This window comes from Cotesia glomerata, linkage group LG2, assembly GCF_020080835.1.
Source record: "Cotesia glomerata isolate CgM1 linkage group LG2, MPM_Cglom_v2.3, whole genome shotgun sequence".
Taxonomy (NCBI): domain Eukaryota; kingdom Metazoa; phylum Arthropoda; class Insecta; order Hymenoptera; family Braconidae; genus Cotesia; species Cotesia glomerata.
The window spans coordinates 490,054-509,104 of NC_058159.1; the positions used below are offsets into that span (position 1 = coordinate 490,054).

The 19,051-nt window shown below is 26.6% G+C and overlaps 3 protein-coding genes across 3 annotated transcripts; all 3 read right to left on the reverse strand.

Annotated features, from left to right (window-relative positions):
• Positions 1-301: 301 nt before the first annotated feature.
• Positions 302-4,484, reverse strand: LOC123259123. The gene is made up of 8 exons (XM_044719392.1): positions 4,369-4,484; positions 4,195-4,315; positions 3,850-4,114; positions 3,164-3,274; positions 2,570-2,660; positions 2,364-2,500; positions 850-982; positions 302-768 (listed from the first exon to the last, which is right to left on the reverse strand). The coding sequence occupies exons 1-8, from the start codon at positions 4,471-4,473 to the stop codon at positions 715-717; spliced, it is 1,017 nt and encodes a 338-aa protein (XP_044575327.1). The 5' UTR covers positions 4,474-4,484; the 3' UTR covers positions 302-714.
• Positions 4,485-5,603: 1,119 nt separating this feature from the next.
• LOC123259124 (odorant receptor 13a-like) lies at positions 5,604-10,710 on the reverse strand. The gene is made up of 8 exons (XM_044719393.1): positions 9,688-10,710; positions 9,331-9,595; positions 7,509-7,619; positions 7,039-7,129; positions 6,830-6,966; positions 6,356-6,488; positions 5,846-6,256; positions 5,604-5,727 (listed from the first exon to the last, which is right to left on the reverse strand). The coding sequence occupies exons 2-7, from the start codon at positions 9,546-9,548 to the stop codon at positions 6,203-6,205; spliced, it is 744 nt and encodes a 247-aa protein (XP_044575328.1). The 5' UTR covers positions 9,549-9,595; positions 9,688-10,710; the 3' UTR covers positions 5,604-5,727; positions 5,846-6,202.
• Positions 10,711-11,584: 874 nt separating this feature from the next.
• On the reverse strand, positions 11,585-17,144 carry LOC123260083. Its single transcript, XM_044721020.1, has 14 exons — positions 16,996-17,144; positions 16,686-16,923; positions 16,473-16,582; positions 16,297-16,416; positions 16,056-16,220; positions 15,681-15,731; positions 15,458-15,598; positions 14,464-14,616; positions 14,150-14,393; positions 13,711-13,820; positions 12,999-13,118; positions 12,480-12,626; positions 12,340-12,405; positions 11,585-11,948 (listed from the first exon to the last, which is right to left on the reverse strand). The coding sequence occupies exons 1-14, from the start codon at positions 17,111-17,113 to the stop codon at positions 11,773-11,775; spliced, it is 1,959 nt and encodes a 652-aa protein (XP_044576955.1). The 5' UTR covers positions 17,114-17,144; the 3' UTR covers positions 11,585-11,772.
• Between the last annotated feature and the right edge of the window lie 1,907 nt (positions 17,145-19,051).

Genomic DNA, 19,051 nt, shown 5'->3' on the forward strand with positions numbered 1-19,051 from the left:
TTTTTAAGTAAATTTTACTTATTTCAAGACTTTTTTATCTTGATTCAAGACAAAGAAACTCTTCAAAATTATTTACTTGGTTCAAGAATTTTTCTCTTGATTCAAGTTAATTTTTTTTTTTAGTGCACATATCACATAGTACACAGAAAAAAAATTACAATATTACATCGTTAAAAGTTAAGACAAAATTTCTTAATTTAATAATTTTTTTACTCAAATAAAAAGCAAAAAGTTGTTCAAAATTATTTACTTGATTCGAGTTAATTATTTTTTCGGTTTTACAATTGTAATTTTCCCGACAATTTTTTTCTCGTGTACTATAAAGATTTACGGTCGCTCACTTCAAAAGCTCGACCTGAGTTTTTTCTGTCGAAGCTAATCTTTAAAGTTCTATTGCTGCACCAAAAACCTCTCATTTCCCAAATTTTCATGAATTTCTTAAATGTTGGATAATGAAGTAAGTACAGTGACCAATCGTTTGTAATAAATGAGATGACAATATGAAATCATCTGATAATGTTATGAGAAATGATTGAGTAGATTAAACTAATGTTAAACTATTTGCAGTTTTATGTAAATGTATTTTTCTTTAGGTTATAACTAAACATTTTCTATACGTTTAATTTGTAATCATTAAATGGCCGTACGGGAGCTTTAACTCCATGGCAATGACACAATAAATAACACAAATAATAATTTTATTCAGATTCAAAGTCACAGAAAAACGGCATGCGCAACTGTAAAATATGACACAGTCGTTCGCAAAATCTGAAAAAAAAATATATATATTAATTAATAATTTATCAGGTTACAAAACTAACTGGAGAAGAAAATTAAATAATAATTTACTCCTAGAAAATTCTCGAATGAAACTGTGAAAATTTTTCCGACTTTCAGGTGGATTGGTTGAGCAAATTCAAGCATAACTATGACCATTATTTTTTGTAATTTCACTGGTAGTCTATACCATTGACTTTGACATCTAAAAAATATTAATACAATATATTTATGTCTTAAGAATTAAACCTCCTAGCAATTAGGGATGGACGATGTTGGTACACAGTAAAAAATTTTTCGTCATTGTGTAAAGTGTAAAAATGTTTGTGTAGAATTTAACATTTTAGTGTGTAGAATTTAACATTTTAGTATGTTGATTCAACACAATAGAGTGTTGATTCAACACAAATTGTGTAAAAAAAAGTCATCAACACAATTTTTTGTGTTAAATTTGACGAAAAATTTTTTACTGTGTATAAAAAATATAAACAGATATAAAAAAAAATTAGTAAAACGGTTCACCCTAAAGGCCATCCCTGCAACTTCCCGCTAATTCTATACTTGGGCGCTTAAAATTGTACTTATGACGTTTTTGAGATTTCTGAGCTCAAAATATAATTTATGTGATATTTTTAGCTCGCTGAGCCCAAAGAGATAGTATTTCTATGCATTTGAGCTCTTCGAGCTTAAAAGTCTGATAGAAGTTTCATAGAACACTACTTTTGGAATTTTCAAATCGCAATAACTTTTGAATGAATCAACCGATTTTCACGCGGTTGGCGGCATTTGACGCAGATTTATCAGCCTCATAGAGAATTTTCAGATTCTAATTGATCGAACCAAAAATTTCGGAGTAATTTCGAAAAAAACACTTTTTTCGGTTTTCTTTCGTTCACGATATCTCTCGAACGAATTAACCTATTTCGACCAGTTTGGTGTCGATCGACGTCGTTTTTTATTGTCTAGAGCTGATTATTTTTTGGAATCGATCGGTGGAGCCGTTTAAAAGTTATCCAAAAAAAAACCATATTTGAAAAAATTTTTTTTCTCAGTTTTTTTAAGATTTCTCAAAATCTACTGATTCGAATCGGTCTAAATTATACTCAAAATCCAAGTTTGGCCAAGCCCTTTCAAATGGCACCAACCGCGATAAAATCGGATAAGCCGTTCAAAAGGTATAAGCGGTTCACATACTTTCACACACACACACACACATACATATATATAGACACAGTGACAACCTCGCGGGAGTAGTTAGGGAAGCTTGGATGACCTTCAAACGTCGAGATCTGATGAAAACTCGATTTTTGCAAAACGGGGTGAAAACAATAACTTCCGGATTTTTGAAAATCTTCGATTTTCTTAGCGGGAAGTTAAAAATTTTAATTAGAGAGAAAATGAAGAAAATTCAAATGCATGGCACGCCATTTTATTATTTAGTACTATAAATAATATTTAATTTTTTATCGACTATCGATGTTTCGACTTAGAAAATGTACCTAAAAAAACGTTTTTTGAAACATCGATGTACATCGTCCATCCTCTGTTGCAAATAACCAAAGATATTAATCTATACGTCTAATTACGTCATCATATACAGAGATTCGGAGTAATCTATAAATTTTTGTCCGCAGGCCGAAAGAAGAAAAGTATGGAATGATACGGCAGCTGAAGCTAATACGAAACGAAATAGTTCTGCTTTCTCGTCCATTCTTATAAGACACTATTAAAAATAAACGAACATTGACTTTATTTGGAACACATAGTTTTTTTTATGAAATTCAAAACTTACTTGTATAGCTGTTAGGCAGAGTATAATTACGGTAAGAACAAGTACTACTAAAGAAGTATTTGCAAAGACATCGTGGTATAATTCGATGTATCTGAAAAAATATTTAAATAAATTATCTATTGACAAAATCTTGACCCTGAAGTATTGAGGACATTTCACGCCAAATCAATTTTTAAACCCGACCATTTTTTTATTTGGCTAGAAATTTGATATCTTTTTATACTCTATTAAGGACCTTTTTGAAAATTTTTCCAAATTTTTTGACCCAGTCAAAAAAAAGTTATCGCAAATTTAAAATAAAGTGATGAAGAAAAAAATTAAAAATGTAAATTATCTCAGTCATTTTATTGTGACAATGCAATAAATTTTTTTGTTTAATTTAAAAAAATCCCAAAGTCTTAAGCAAATTAGACTATCAAGAATTACTACAAAAAATATAATTTATTTATCGAAGAGTTTCTTCTATTCCACTTAACTATGAATTAGCATTATAATATAATATATTTTTAATTTAAAATTAAATGACCCCGATAAGTCGTGAACTTTTAGATTTTTAAAATTTTTATTTCTTCTGTATAGAGTTGACAAAATTACCTCAAAACTGCTTTATGATCAGTGATATACTTGGTCGAAATTTGAGAACCAGTTCTACCGTTCTTATTATTAGATTCTTCAATGGTAGCAACGATATTATTGAATCGATGCCTAAAATTAAAATTTATCACTGTATATAATATAGATGAAATTTTTTGTATCAGTATGAAAAAAATTTTAATTTTGAAAAAAAAAAATCTAGAACAAAATTCAAATTTAAAAAAAAAATTCGAATGTTTAAAGAACTTGGACTGAAAAAAAAATTTTTTTTCTGAGTAATTTTTCTCAATAAACTTGGCTATACATATTGCGGTAACAAAAAGTAGCCAACAGTATGGAAATTAAATTAACCGACATCTAAAAATTTTAATAAATTTTTTTAATAAAAAAATTATTACAAAAAAATAAGAAAAAAAAAATTTCACCTGTAAAAAATTTGAAAAACTACACGTGCAATTTTTAAAAAATATTTTGTAGTACTAATTAAATGATTTGAAAAAAAATCAAAAAATTAAAAACGTCGGCTAACTTCTGTATCATGCCAACAGTTGTAAATTCACAAGTTGTCGATAAGTTGGTGGGAACATATCTGACATGAACTTATTGGTCAGAAACTCAGACTATCAGTAGGGTAAACTCCAACCCCGGGAAACTACGTTCTACTTTATATAAAAATCAATACATACCCAACGATATACAACATATTACATGCGTGTTGACAACTGCTTACACACAACGCATTATAACCACAAGCGATAATCGTCGGGATTGGACTTATTACATACTCATAAATATGAAGATAGGTCAAGTACTTTTCATCACGAATAAAATATTCAGTATAATATACAACGAGTCTCGATCTCGACTCATTTAATGGATGAATCATGTCTAATATTTTCGGCATTGCTGGAATAATGAATATAAATAATATTGCAGAGCAGTAGAGAAAACCTAAAACAAAATTTATCAAATAACACTCATTTGCAAATTTTAAGTTAATTACAAGTTACAAATTATAATTAATGACTAACCAGTATGCATTTTAACAAGTTGGTTTGCTTTATAAGTTTCTCTCTTCAGTAGAACAATTTCTTCTGCTGATAAATCATCAGATGTAGATTGTTGATGAACTTGTTGAAGTAATTCTTTTATCTGAAAAACAATTAACCTTTTAAATCATTGAAATAATAGTCAAAGATGTTTACCTTGTCAAAATTCAATATAAAGCAACCGTAGTTGAAAACAATTACGGTGTGGATTGCGAAAAGCGGCACGCAGTCACTAACTTTTAGAAAACTATTTCTGACCATTATAAGATTTATCCCCTGCAGATAAATTATTTTTATAATATACAGAAAAATAATTTATAAAAATTGTATCTGTTTACCTCGGGTATATAAATAGTCAGAACAGAGAAGAAAACTAGAGGACAAACCAGTGCTCTTATTCGAAAGGGTTGCGTAGGCCATATACCACAGACGTAAAGCGGATATTTAAGAAATATCCAGTCCTTTGAATCGAAATAGTCAATTTTCAGACTCATGTCGCCAACTGTACCTTTGATACCTACGATACCTTTAGCATCAAAAGAAATAATATTTCGCGTGTACGCTTGCAGGTGTAATTAAGTAATTAAGTATGCAGAAAGTCCGGTTAGTCAAAACTGGTGGAATAAAATATCAAAGTGAATATTGTTGATGATTTATTATAGAAACTTGTGTCACTGCAGTCAACCTTTTGAATATTAAATTTTCTCGCGTTATTGTTCGCAAAAGTCGTCAGTTATATTCAAGCTTTTATGGGTTCAACTTCAGTTTAAATTTACGTCAGTCTTATATAGTGAAAAAAATTTTTCAAGTCATAGTATTCATTTATTTGTTTTTTTATTGCTGGTATTAATTTTTTTTTTTTTTTTTTTTTTTTTTTTTTTTCAGCCTATTATAGTACACAATTGTTGTTGAAGATAAGTAATTTCCAAAAAAATCGTATTATTATTATTAAAAAATATAAATATGATACATTTCCGCTCCACATACATTTCAATATTTTTACCTGTGGATAAATAAGTAGATATATTATTTTTTTAATTGATTAAAGACAAATATAATTTACTCGAAATATTTTTACTAATTATATATAAACATTCAAAATCTAATTTTTATTACAAAAAAAAAAATTTATTTCAATATTTTTTTATTTAATAGTTTTTTTATGATTATTAATAATATTATTTTACCAAAAAACTATTGCAAAATTATTTCGTAAATAATAAATTTATTTGTAAGTCTTCCGATAAAAAACTAATGGCTAAATATTTTTTTCTTAGTATGTTTATAAAAAATAATAAATATTACATTGAATTATCATTACTTTGCTCAATGTTAATATTTATTTGTCAATATTTAGCTACTCTGAATTTAAAAAAATTATTACTTCCTTACCAGTGTAGCCAGGAGCACAATAACAATTTTTATTGGGTACTGCAGTTGGCTTAAAGTATTATCCATCTTTATAAATTTTGCCATCGACTTGACACGTGGTTATTATATCTTCCCGGTTTTCAGCTGAAAAAAAAATCATTATATTTATAAAGAGGTTTTTTTGTTCCGAAAAATTATTTCAAAAATTGCATTTTTTACTTTTTAAAATTTCTACTTGCTATAAAGATTTACAGTCACTTACTTTAAAAGCTCAACCTGAGTTTTTTCTGTCGAAGCTTATCTTTAAAGTTCTATAGCTGCACCAAAAGCCTCTTATTTTTCATGAATTTCCTAAGTATTGGATAATGAAGTATGACCAATCGTTTGTGATAAATGAGATGAGAATATAAAACCATCTGATAATGTTATGAGAAATGATTGAGTAGATTAAACTAATGTTAAACTATTTGCATTTATATGTAATATATTTTTCTTTAGGTTATAACTAAACATTTTCTATACTTTTAATTTGTAATCATTAAATGGCCGTACAGGAGTATTGACTCCATGGCAATGACACAATAAATAATATTAATAATAATTTTATTCAGATTCAAAGTCACAGAAAAACGGCATGCGCAACTGTAAAATATGACATAGTCATTTGCATAATCTGAAAAAAAAAAAAAAAAATATATATATATATATATATTAATTAATAAGTTATCAGGTTACAAAAGTAACTGGAGAAGAAAATTAAATAATAATTTACTCCTGTAAAACTCTCGAATGATACTGTGAAAATTTTTCCGACTTTCAGGTGGATTGGTTGAGCAAATTCAAGCATAATTATGACCATTAATTTTTGTAATTTCACTGGTAGTCTATACCATTGACTTTGACATCTAAAAAATATTAATACAATATTTATGTCTTAAGAATTAAACCTCCTAGCAATTAAGGATGGACGATGTTGGTAAAAAATTTTAATAAAAAAGAAAATGAAGGAAATTCAAATGCATGGCACACCATTTTATTATTCAGTTCTAGGAGAACAAAATTATCATAAAATTAAAACCTAAAATAAAAAATCTGTATCAACAGTTTATAATTATATTTTTCACCGACTATCGATGTTTCAATAACTTAGAAAATTTATCTAAAAAAAGGTTACTTGAAACATCAATGTACATCGTCCATCCTCTGTTGCAAATAACCAAAGATATTAATCTATACGGTTAATTACGTCAAAGTATACAGAGATTCGGAGTAATCTATGAATTTTTGTCCGCAAATCGAAAGAAGAAAAGTATGGAAAAATACGGCAGCTGTACATAATCCGAAACGAATTAGTTCTGCTTTCTCGTCCATTCTTAAGAGACACTATTAATAATAAACAAACATTGACTTTATTCGGAACAAATTGTTTTTTTTTTATAGAAACTCAAAACTTACTTGTATACCTGCTAGACAGAGTGTTCCTACGGTAAGAATAAGTACTACTAAAGAAGTATTTGCAAAACAATCGTGGTATAATTCGATGTATCTGAAAAAATGTTTAAATAAATTGTCTATTGATAAAATCTTAACCCTGCACTGATAGAAGGATTTATTTGTATTAAAAAATATTTGTTAATCGTTAACAAATCATTTATTAGAAGACCATTTTTTAGTATCAAACAAATATTTCTTAGTATTTAAAATGATTTGTTTGTATTTAATAAATCAGATATTCATTTATTAAATATTAATAAATCTTTTTAAATACTAAGAAATATGTGTTAAGGACTAAAAGTGGTCTCTAATAAATCATTTGTTAAATATTAACAAATATTTTTAACTATAAACAAATCCTTCTATCAGTGTGATGAGATATTGAGGAAATTCCACGCGAAATCAATTTGCATCAGAGTTGATAAAATTACCTCAAAATTGCTTTATGATCAGTGATATACTTGGTCAAAATTTGAGAACCAGTTCTACATTTTTTATCATTAGATTCTTCAATGGTAGCAGTGATATTATTGAATCGATACCTAAAATCAAAATTTATGACTATATATGTAAGATAGATGAAATTTTTCGTATCGGTATAAAAAAAATTAGGAAAACGGTCGACCCTGAAGGCCATCCCTGTAACTTTCCGCTAATTCCATACTTAAGCGCTCAAAATTGCACTTAATATGTTTTTGAGCTCCTCGAGCCAATAATTTTCTGATTTTTGAAAATTTTCAATTTTCTTAGCGGGAAGTTAAAAATTTGAATTTAAAAAAAAAATCTAGATTTCAAAAAAATTTCTGAGGCTTGTATAAAATATTTTTTTTTCTTCAGTATAACAAAATTTTATTCCAAATTAAATTGTTTTGAAAAAATTTTTATTTTTGTTCGAATGAATAAAATTTAAATTTTTTAAAAAACTTGAACTGAAAAAAAAATTTTATTTCTGAGTTATATACTTTTTTCAAGAAACTTGGCTACTACATATTGCCCCCTGATATTATTGGTGCTTTCAGTATTGAGGTCTTTAAAACCAAACTGTTTAATTATTTAATGGAGCAAGATACTTAAACTAAGTTACTTATTGTCACTCTCGGTGTTATTATAAATAACATTGTTACTATTTTTGACTGTATAATTACAGATATCATATTAACCTATCTACCCTAGTTAAATCATATAAAAAATTAAATTTAAATCATATATTATAATTAATCATAAGCATTTTTATTGTTATCTTCATTATATTCTAATTCTTATATTATTGTATCCACTATTGCAAAAATTATTTTTATATACCTTGCCATTTGGCAACAACAGCCTTGGCATTATTAAATTAATAAATATAATATAATATAATAAAATAAATAAATATTGCGGTAACAAATTGTCGCCAACAGTTGTAAATTCAGAAGTTTACAGTAAATTGTCGGTAAGTCGGTGGAAACATATATCTGACATTAAGTTATTGGTCAGAAACTCAGACTATCAGTAGGGAAAACTACGTTCTACACGGAGAAAAATTAATTATACTACCTACTATACAAAAATAATAACTCCTACTATCTAAAATGGTAATAAAATTAATTAGTAACAAAATAATAGGTGGTATCATTGACAATTGTAATAGTTACTATTAATAATGGTAACGATTACTATCGAAAATAATAATTGTAATTATTATAAATTATAACTGTAACCATCTCAGATTGTAAAAATTTTGAAAGAAAAAATAATATCAATTTAATTAAATCCTTTATTTACATCCATATTTTAGCTAATGTACATTTTTTTCTTTGAAATATTAAAATATTTTAAATTCCCTTCAAAATTTCTTTTTTGAAATTTTAATTTGAATTTTATTGAAAATTTTGATTTTTTTTGGAAATTCCAAATTCTTTTTGAAAAATTTGGCGTTGAAAATTGTTTTAGACAAATAAAAATTAATTTTTTTAATATTTTTTACTAGCTTAAGTAGTAGTTATTATTTTATTACTGATGGTAACTGCAACCATCAGGTTATATTAGGAATTACGATTTTGATAATAGTAGTAACTAATTAAAATAATAAAAGTTATTATTACTGATTACCATGAGGATGGTAAATACTACAATTCAGATAGTTTACTTAATTATTTAAATAATATTTACTACTATCTAATTCAGTTAATAGATTTTAACATAACTAGATAATAAACTCTACTATAAAATTATCTCCGTGTACCTTAAATAAAAAAAATCAATACATACCCAACGATATACAACATATTACAGGCGTGTTGACAACTGCTTACAATTAACGAATCATAAGCACAAACGACAATTGTCGGGAATGGACTTATTATATACTCATAAATATGAATATAGGCCAAGTACTTTTCATCACGAATAAAATATTCAGTATAATATAGAACAATTCTCGGCCTCGACTCATTTAATGGATGAATCATGTCTAATATTTTCGGCATTGCCGGAATAATGAATATAAATAATAATGCACTGCAGTAGAGAAAACCTAAAACAATATTTATTAAAAAACACTCATTAGCAAATTTAAATAAAAACTTTAAGTAAATTACAAGTTACAAATTATGATTAATAACTAACCAGTATATAATCGAATAATTTTGTTAGATTCGCTAGTTTCTCTCTTTAGTAGAATTAGTTCTTCTTCTGATAAATCATCAGATGTACTATCTTGTTGAATTTTTTTAAGTAATTCTTTTATCTAAAAAATAATTAAGCTTTTAAATCACTTAAATAATAGTCGAAGATTATTTACCTTGTCAAAATTCGATATAAAGCAACCGTAGTTAAAAACAATTACGGTGTGAATTCCGAAAAGTGGGACACCGTCACTAAGTTGGATAAAACTATTTCTGACCATTATAAGATTTATAGCCTGCAGAGAAATTATTTTTATAATATACAGAAAAATAATTAACAAAAATTGTATCTGTTTACTTCGGGTATATAAAGAGTCAGGACACAGAAGAAAACTAGAGGACAAACCAGTGCTCTTATTCGAAAGGGTTGCGTAGGCCATACACCACAGACGTAAAGCGGATATTTAAGAAATATCCAGTCCTTTGTATCGAAATAGTCCATTTTTAGACTCATGTCACCTGCAGTACCTTTGATATCTACGATACCTTTAGCATCAAAAGAAATAATATTTTGCGTGTACGCTTGCTGGTATAAAATAATTAAAAAATTAAGTATGCAAAAAGTCCGCTAAGTGAAAACTGGCGGAATAAAATATCAAAGTGAATATAGTTGATGATTTATTATAGAATCTTGTGTTATTGCTTTCAACCTTTTGAATATTAAATTTTCTCGTGTTATTGTTCGTAGAGCGCGTCAGTTACATTCAAACTGTTATGGGTATAACTTCAGTTTAAATTTACGTCAGTCTTATATGGCGAAAATAATTTTTCAAGTTACGATATTCATTTATTTATTTTTTTTTTTTTTGTCAGCCTGTTATATTACACAATTGTTGTTAAAAATAAATAGTGAATTTTTTTAAGAACTTTTATTACTCAAGTAAGCCAACTTTTAGTAAATTTTATAAAAATCTAACTATTGCAGCCGTCCTCATGGCGCAACTTTGAAAAAATTTAGTCGTTTTCTGACTCAGTTTGTCGAGCTGAGTCAGAAAATGTATATAGTTCAAAAGTTTATATATGTATGTATTTATATATATATATATATATATTTATATATATGTATGTATTTATATATATATTTATACGATATAACGCGGCTTGTCAGCACGATAGCGTTTTCAATTTATAACCGATTCTTCTCAAACTCAACATGCTTTATCTATCGATCAAGACCAAGGTTAAGTTCGAAGATGAGCTTAATCGGGCGAGTAATTTGGAAATGACAGGATTTTGAAATTTTGAAAATCGTAAAAATTGATGTTTTTACTACTTCAACTTGATATAATTACTGATCGAGACAAGATATAAAAATTCGGTAAAATGCATCGTAAAGCTCTTTTAATAAGCTTCAATTTCCACTACTCAGAAGTGGTAATAGCCTCAATATTACTCCTTTTAGAATTCGTTTAATGAAACAGTTTTACTGTTGCAGCCGTTTTAGAATTATTGTCTGTATCATAGCTTAATCATGATGTAAATTCAATAATTACGATAATAATTAGTCTTTCGTGTAATGTTTTCAGGTAATTCGTCAGTAAATATGTCACAAATTAATTCTATATATTGTTTTCTTCAATTAAAATTTTATCCGGTTTCAAACATCTGATTGATTTGCAAATTGTTGTTCCTAAGCAGTTATTTAAAATTTGGTCATTTATAATTCAAATTTTATAATCTTTGCAATTCTTTGAGAAACTTTTTCTTCAAAAGTTAATTTTTTTTCCAAAATTTGTTCTAAATACTTTTAAATTTATTATTGAATTTTGTTTATAATTCATAAATTAAGTTATACATTATTAGTGTTATTATATTATTTTATTAAAAATCAATTTTCTTTATTTGAAAAATCTACTTCCATTTCGGCTGCCGAATGGCCTTTTTATCTTTTACAATTAATTAATTATTTTGTAATTCTAAATAGGAAAATTTGAAACTTTCACCGGTAATTTCACGGTGTAAATAAACAACTGATATTTAAATATTGAAAAATATTCGATTGTTTGTAATGCAAAAACTGTGGTTGTTAATCGCCAAAAGGTGGATGCTTCGTCACATCACATTCGCTGTCAGGTAAACGTTGACAAGTTGGAACTGGGCCGACTTCACAGACGCATTTGACGCAAACGGAACTGTAATCTGTTGACTGAATGAGTTCATCTCCGTAGTCCATTGTTAAATCACCAAATTTACAAGTTATATCTGAAATTAAAACCAATTTGAAAAGTTAATAGTTTTATTATTTAATAAATCAAAGATAGTTAATATTATAAGCCAGCTACCCGATCCAAATTGTTGTTAAAGAATGACTAATTTTTCATTATTAATTGTTCACCATAATATTTTATCGGTATGAAGTCTCAATACCATAAGAGAAAATTTTACGTGACGATAACAATTAAAATTTGTTTAGACAATTATTATTAGAGAAAGATGTAATTTTTTACTCAGTGTAACTTTTTTCAGTGACTGAAAAAATAATTCGGACAGCCCAGACCAGGATTCGAACCTGGATCTTTTGGTTACGCGCCAAATGCTCTACCAGTTAAACTATCCGAGACCTATCCGTAAAAATTTAATATTTATAACTTACCCATTTCTGTATTTTCAGGATCTTCTAGAGTCTTCAGTCGTTTAATAACTGAATCACGTTTATTTTCTTGAGAAAAAATCAACATAATTATAATAGACGGCTTAATTAATTAAAAGTTTAATAATTTCTTAAATACTTACGGCATCTGTAAGCAAAACTGCAGGAACTTTGTGGTGATTCAGAATTATAATAAACAGGTACACAATCATTATGAATTTCATATGCATGATACAATTCCGCTCCACATACATTTGTTGCTATTTTGCAGAAAGGCTCAATATTTTCTCCTGTGTATAAATAAATATGTGTATTATTTTGTAAATTGATTAAAGACAACTATAATTTACTCGAAATATTTTTACTAATTATAAAAACATTTAAAATCTAATTTTTATTACAAAAAAAAAAATTATTTCAATATTTTTTTTATGATGATTAATAATATTTTTAACCAGAAAACTATTGCGAAATCATTTCATAGATATTAAATTTATTTATAAGTCTTCGGAGAAAAAACTAATGGCTAAATATTTTTTTCTTAGTATGTTTATAAAAAATAATAAATATTACATTGAATTATCATATTACTTTGCTCAATGTTAATATTTATTTGTCAATATTTAGCTACTCTGAATTTAAAAAAATTATTACTTCCTTACCAGTGTAGCCAGAAGCACAATAACAATTTTTATTAGGTTCTGCAGTTGGCTTGAAGTATTCTCCACCTTTATAAATTTTGCCATCGACTTCACACGTGGGTATATCTTCCGGTTTTTCGACTGAGAAAAAAATCATTCCATTTATAAAGACGTTTTTTTATTCAACAAACAAATTTGTTCCAAAAAATTATTTTAAAAAAAATTGTATTTTTAATTTTTAAGTCAATTTTTTTTCTCATTTTTTTGTTTAACAAATTCTTAGAATTTATCTGAAAAATCTAAGAAAAAAATTTTATAAATACGAATAATAGTTCTTAAAAAGACTTAGACAGAAAAAAAAATTAATTAACTTGAATCAAGAAAATAATTTTTAAAAACTTTATTTTCTTGATTTTAGTAGAAAAATTCTCAAATTAAGAAATTTCTATTGGTTCAAGTAAATTTTACTTGTTTCAAGAATTAAATCAGAGAAACTTTTAATTTGACCTAAAAAATTAGAAATTTTGAACTCTTTCAGAAGAGTTATACAAAGTTAATAAAAAATTTTGCAGTTACAAAAGTGTTATTTATAGTATTTTTAATTAATAATACCTTCTGTAGAAAATTACACGACTTACAGAACTAATTTGAGACAAATTATGAGAATATTTTTAGTAAATTCAGACAGAAGAATAGATAAATTTCTATAAAATCTACCTAACAAAGTACTTACGGCAAATTACTCCATTGGAACAACAATCCAAAGCACTTTGACGTGCATAACATCCCGGAGATATATTTTCTTCTTCAGGACAATCTACAGCAGCACAACTAAATTGTGCTCTAAAAAAATTACGTATTATTATCTTAACATTTTATTTCAGTAAAAATATTATTTATAATTATCTATATTAAAATTAATATGTACTTAATTATGATGGTCCTTAGGGAGCACTTGCTCTACTCTGATAGAAGAATTTCTTAGTATTTAAGAAATCATTTCTTAAACATCACTTCTTAGTAATATTTAATAATATTAATAATATTTAAGAAATATCTTTTAAATACGATGAAATGATGTTTAAGAAATGATTTCTTAAATCCTAAGAAATCCTTCTCCCAGTTTAGGATCAAAATTTAATAAATAAATAAAAACAATTTGAGGTAATTACACTCCACGAGTTTTCTGGCATGAACAACCAATATCACAAGGACTAGCGTCTTCTTCTCTGAGTGAATCCCCGATTTTATATTCATGGCCATTAACCATACACGTCTCTTTAGATCTTTCTTTCAAGTGATCACAGTCGAACTTGTAAGGACAACAACTGTCTGGAGTTTTGTAAACTGGCTTACACTTGACATCTTCGTAGTACTTCAGAGGTCCCGGACATTTTGACGCATCACATTCTTCATCTAAAAACGAATAATTATAACTATTTAATTTTATTTTTGCTCAGTTATTATTTTTCAAGACAAAACTTACCGGCTATTATGCTGAGAATAGTTAAAGACAAACACAAGATACCAAAAAAGAAACTCCGCGTCAATGCCATCGCTAAACGAGTATTGTGAATTAATGCTCCGTCTTGATTTTTTATATAACGCAGATGAATGTAAATATTAATATATAAACATACTTAGTCGTTAATGTGTTGGATACTTGATTTGTATGTCTGTAAGGATACATTAGTACAATAGTATACGTGCATGAAATAAAAATTTATAGATTTGTATCTTCTTTTTTAATAACTTGAGGTCATCACGTTAAACTTTACATCTGATAGAATTTTTTTAGCTTCGCGATACTAAAAATTTTTTTTAATTATATTAACTATTTTTTTAAGGAAATTTACTTACATATTTGTCTTATTTCGAAGAAAAATATTAAAAAATAATTTTATATTAATACTTTAAGCGTAAATATGAAAATAATAGTAAGTATAAATTTTCCTAACAATTTGCTAGAATATTTTTTCTAATTTATAGATAATATAATCAGTTGTTTTATAATTACTTTTTTCCACGGTTGTTTTATCGTCTGACCTATAAATATGTCAGCCAATACATTATTCTAGTTTGCGCGTAGAACAACAAACTTGGCTTAAAAAAATTATCTTTTAATAGAAGAAGATTAAATTATTTTTCAGAAAATAAATTCAAATACATCATAAATTTTTTATTAAATTTAGTTAAAAAATAATTAATTATTTTTCTACAGAAAAAAAAAAAAAAAAAAAAAAATTTAGAAAATAATTGTTACAATAAATAAATTGACAATTTTTACTTTTTTTTTTTGTAAAATTTTTTATTAAATTTAACTTTTTTAATTTCTAATACACTGTTTAACAAACAATTTGTATTATTACAAACATGTAGTTGCCAATAACGTTAAATTCTTATCATTTGACCTTATTTGTGTAACGTAGTACATTAAATAGATATTTACTATCAATATGCCATACAATAAGTCTAGTCTCAACATCGCATATTTGGTGAATACAAACAAGTTACCGTAGGCCCTACGTCGCACACACATTTCATACATACTGAAGAGCCTGTAGGTTGCCTGATTTCGTCCCCGTAATTCAGTACCAAGTTACCAAACTTACAGGTTTTATCTGCGGAAAAAAAAAGATGAATGTTTATTCTCAAAAATAAAAACCATTATAATTATTAAATTTTTTTTTTTTTAATATTTACCTGGATCAGAAACTTCTGAATTTTTTTTAATGATTGTATCTTTTTCATCTTCTATAAATAATTTTTAATTAAAAAAAAAATACACTCAAAATTTGTTACAATAAAAATGAACAGTGGTAAAATAATATGATAAAAAAAAAATAACTTAAATCAAGACGAAAAAATTTTTAAGTTGATTTTTTGGAAGAATATATTCTACAAAAAATTAGGAATTAAAAATTATCAACTTAAATTCAATAAAAAAATGATTAAAAAATTTTTTTCTGCCGAGGAAAAAATAAAAATTAAGTTTAAAAATTTTTCTACTCAAATCAAAATTGTTTTTTTGATTAAAATTAATTTTTTTTCTGTATATCAATTGTTAATTACACTTACGGCATTTATAGTCAATGGGACATTCAGTATGTAACACTTCAGGATTGTAATGATCAAGAGGATTGTAGTAAACCGGACTGCAATTGCTGATAATTTGATGAGCGTATTGAAGCTCAGTCCGACAAATATCTACAGGAGTTATGCAGAAAGGTTCGACATTTTCTCCTAATTAACCAAAAATTTTATAAATAAATAATTAGTATCTTAGCAATTGATGTATTAATTGTCTATATAGGCGCACCTATGTATCCTGGACCACAGTAGCAAATCTTATGGGGTTCAGAAGCTGGTCTGAAATATTCCGCGTCTTTATAAATTTTACCGTCTACTTCACAGGTCGGTATGTCTTCGGCTTTTTCAGCTGCAAAATATCTTAACTTTTTTAAAAATATACTTTTAGAGGAAGAAAATACTTACGGCAAACTTCTTCGCCAGGACAACATCGACTTGCTTGGCGACGACGATAGCAATTGGAGTTTTTTGAAGGTCCGGTGAAGCAATCTACTATTGCGCAAGTAAAAGTCGCTCTAATTAAAGAAGAAATAAAGTTTTAGAAAAAAAGCTTTAGAAAAAAAGAAGAAATAAAATTACTGAGGTAAGAAATAAAGGTAATTAATTATTTTTACTTACATGGCTCTTCGGTCTGAACAGAAACATGATTTACTGCAAGGATTTGCGTCTTCACTTCTCAAACGATCTCTGATTTCATATTCATGGTTATTTACGTAACATTTTTTGGGAGATCTTGCTTGCAAATGATCGCAATTATACTTGTAAGGACAACAATCTTCGGGTGAGTTATAAACTGGTGTACATTTTATATCTTCGTAATATTTTATTGGTCCTGGACACTTTGATTTGTCACAATCTATTTAAATAAATTAATATTAATATTAATTATAATGGTAATGAAAATTATTCAATAAAAATTTTATTTTACCTTCAGCAGCTAAAATCTCTAATATAAGTAACGAAAAGAAGGAAGTAAATAAAGTACGTGTTAATGCCATGATTATTTGTGAATTAATAGAAGAAATCTCAGTTGTTTTTTTTATCATATAATAACTTGCGCAATTATATTATGGGCTAAGACGTTGTTATCTGTAAAAATATTTTTTCTGAATGTTATCGTTTTGCAAATACAATTATATAAAAATGTTGTTTAAAATTCAAAAATAGATTGATAAGTTAATTTTATTCAAGAGCTAATTTATTAAACTAAGAATATTGTGAAGAGTTTCATAATTTTGAATCAAATAAAAAAAATCTTAAATCTTAAATTAAATTAAATTAAAAATTAAGTTTAAGAATTTTTTCACTTGTTTGAAGATAATTAAACTCTTCAAAGTGATTTTTTTCGTTAAAGAATTTTTTTATCTTAAATCAAGTTAATTTTTTTATTAGAGTATAAAAATATGCCATGATTTTATTTTATGTCATTAATTTTTTAATTAATAAATCGTAGGAAGAAAAATTTATTGAAAAAATAATTTAGAAGTTTTAAAAAATTCTAAATGCAATTTTTTTTTAATGAAATTTTATGTAAAAAATTATTTAATTTAGGGTAATTAATAAATTTTACATTTAAAATATTTGATGTGTTTAAGTATTCGGCCCTAGTGTGTTAGACTAATAGACCGGGAACTTCCGAGTTTTAATTTATGGAGAATAATAGGTTTGTTTGAATAATTGATGTAGTTGGATAATTTTAATACATATATTGTTTAAATCCAAAATTATTATCATTAGTTAATTTACAATAATTACAATTATTACCCAGTGATTGAAGTTAACCTTTTCTTTCATATAACTATTTTACAATATTACTAAATTGACAAATATTAATAATTTAAAATATACCTGATAAAAATTGATGAACCTTGTTGATTTAATTTGTTTTAGTTGGTTTCATTTTACGATTTTACTTTACCTTTACAAATGTTTTACTTTCTATACAATAGATTTACCCGTGGTCTATTGAGACTTATTTAAACTATGTACGATGTTACCACTAGATAGGTCAAAGCACGAAGAGAGCGAACACCCAGCAGTTTTCCGGGCCCGAGATTTTTACGGGCCCTCAGTTGTCAATTGGAGAGGGAATTGAATAACCAATTAACACCGGAGGTTCGGGGACTCTTACCCTCTCTTCGAATGTGTCAGAAAAATGCTACGCTCGCGGTTTACCCTGTATATTGATCACAAGTTACGTATCTATACTTGTACGCTTGGACACTTATACATTGCACAACTGTACACCGTACAATTAATTATACACTGTACAATTATACACTTATGATAATGTATAGGCGCATATCTATACACACACAAATGCACACAGAGATCTCAATATTACTTGTGCTTTAGTATATGAAAATTTTGGGTATTAACATTTCTTAAATTAATTAAAATTTAAACAGTTTATTAGAACTACTTTATCAATAATCAAATGATTTATTTGACGATCGATTAAAATTTCGATAAACAATCCGTCAATTTTTCCACTGTAAAAAAAAAACCGGTGTGAGTCCATGCGGTGTACGGTGTTAAAAATTCCGGTGTTAAATTCAACACCGAAATCGGTGTAGCAGTAACACCGTTCGCGGTGTAAATATTTTTTTTCGGTGTTAAATCGGTGTTATAAATTTTCCGGTGTTGATAGTATTTTAACTAACTCAATTTTTATAATCAAACTTTTTATGTTTAATAATCAAAAAAAGTTCAGATTTAATTTAGAAAGTTTACAATGATAAAATATTAAGTAGATAAAAATTTTTAATTAAAATAAATACACTGTAAAAAATTTCGATGTAAAAATGGACCCGGAGCACTTTGGGAGCATTTTGGGACATCATATAAATAATCGGAAACTTCAAAATAGTGCATTTTAGTAATTATTTCATAACTTTTAAGTATTTTTTTTTTTAGTTTTTAAAATACTTCTAAGATAATTTTAGAATCAATGCAATTTATTTGAAGCAATTCAGTTAAAATTT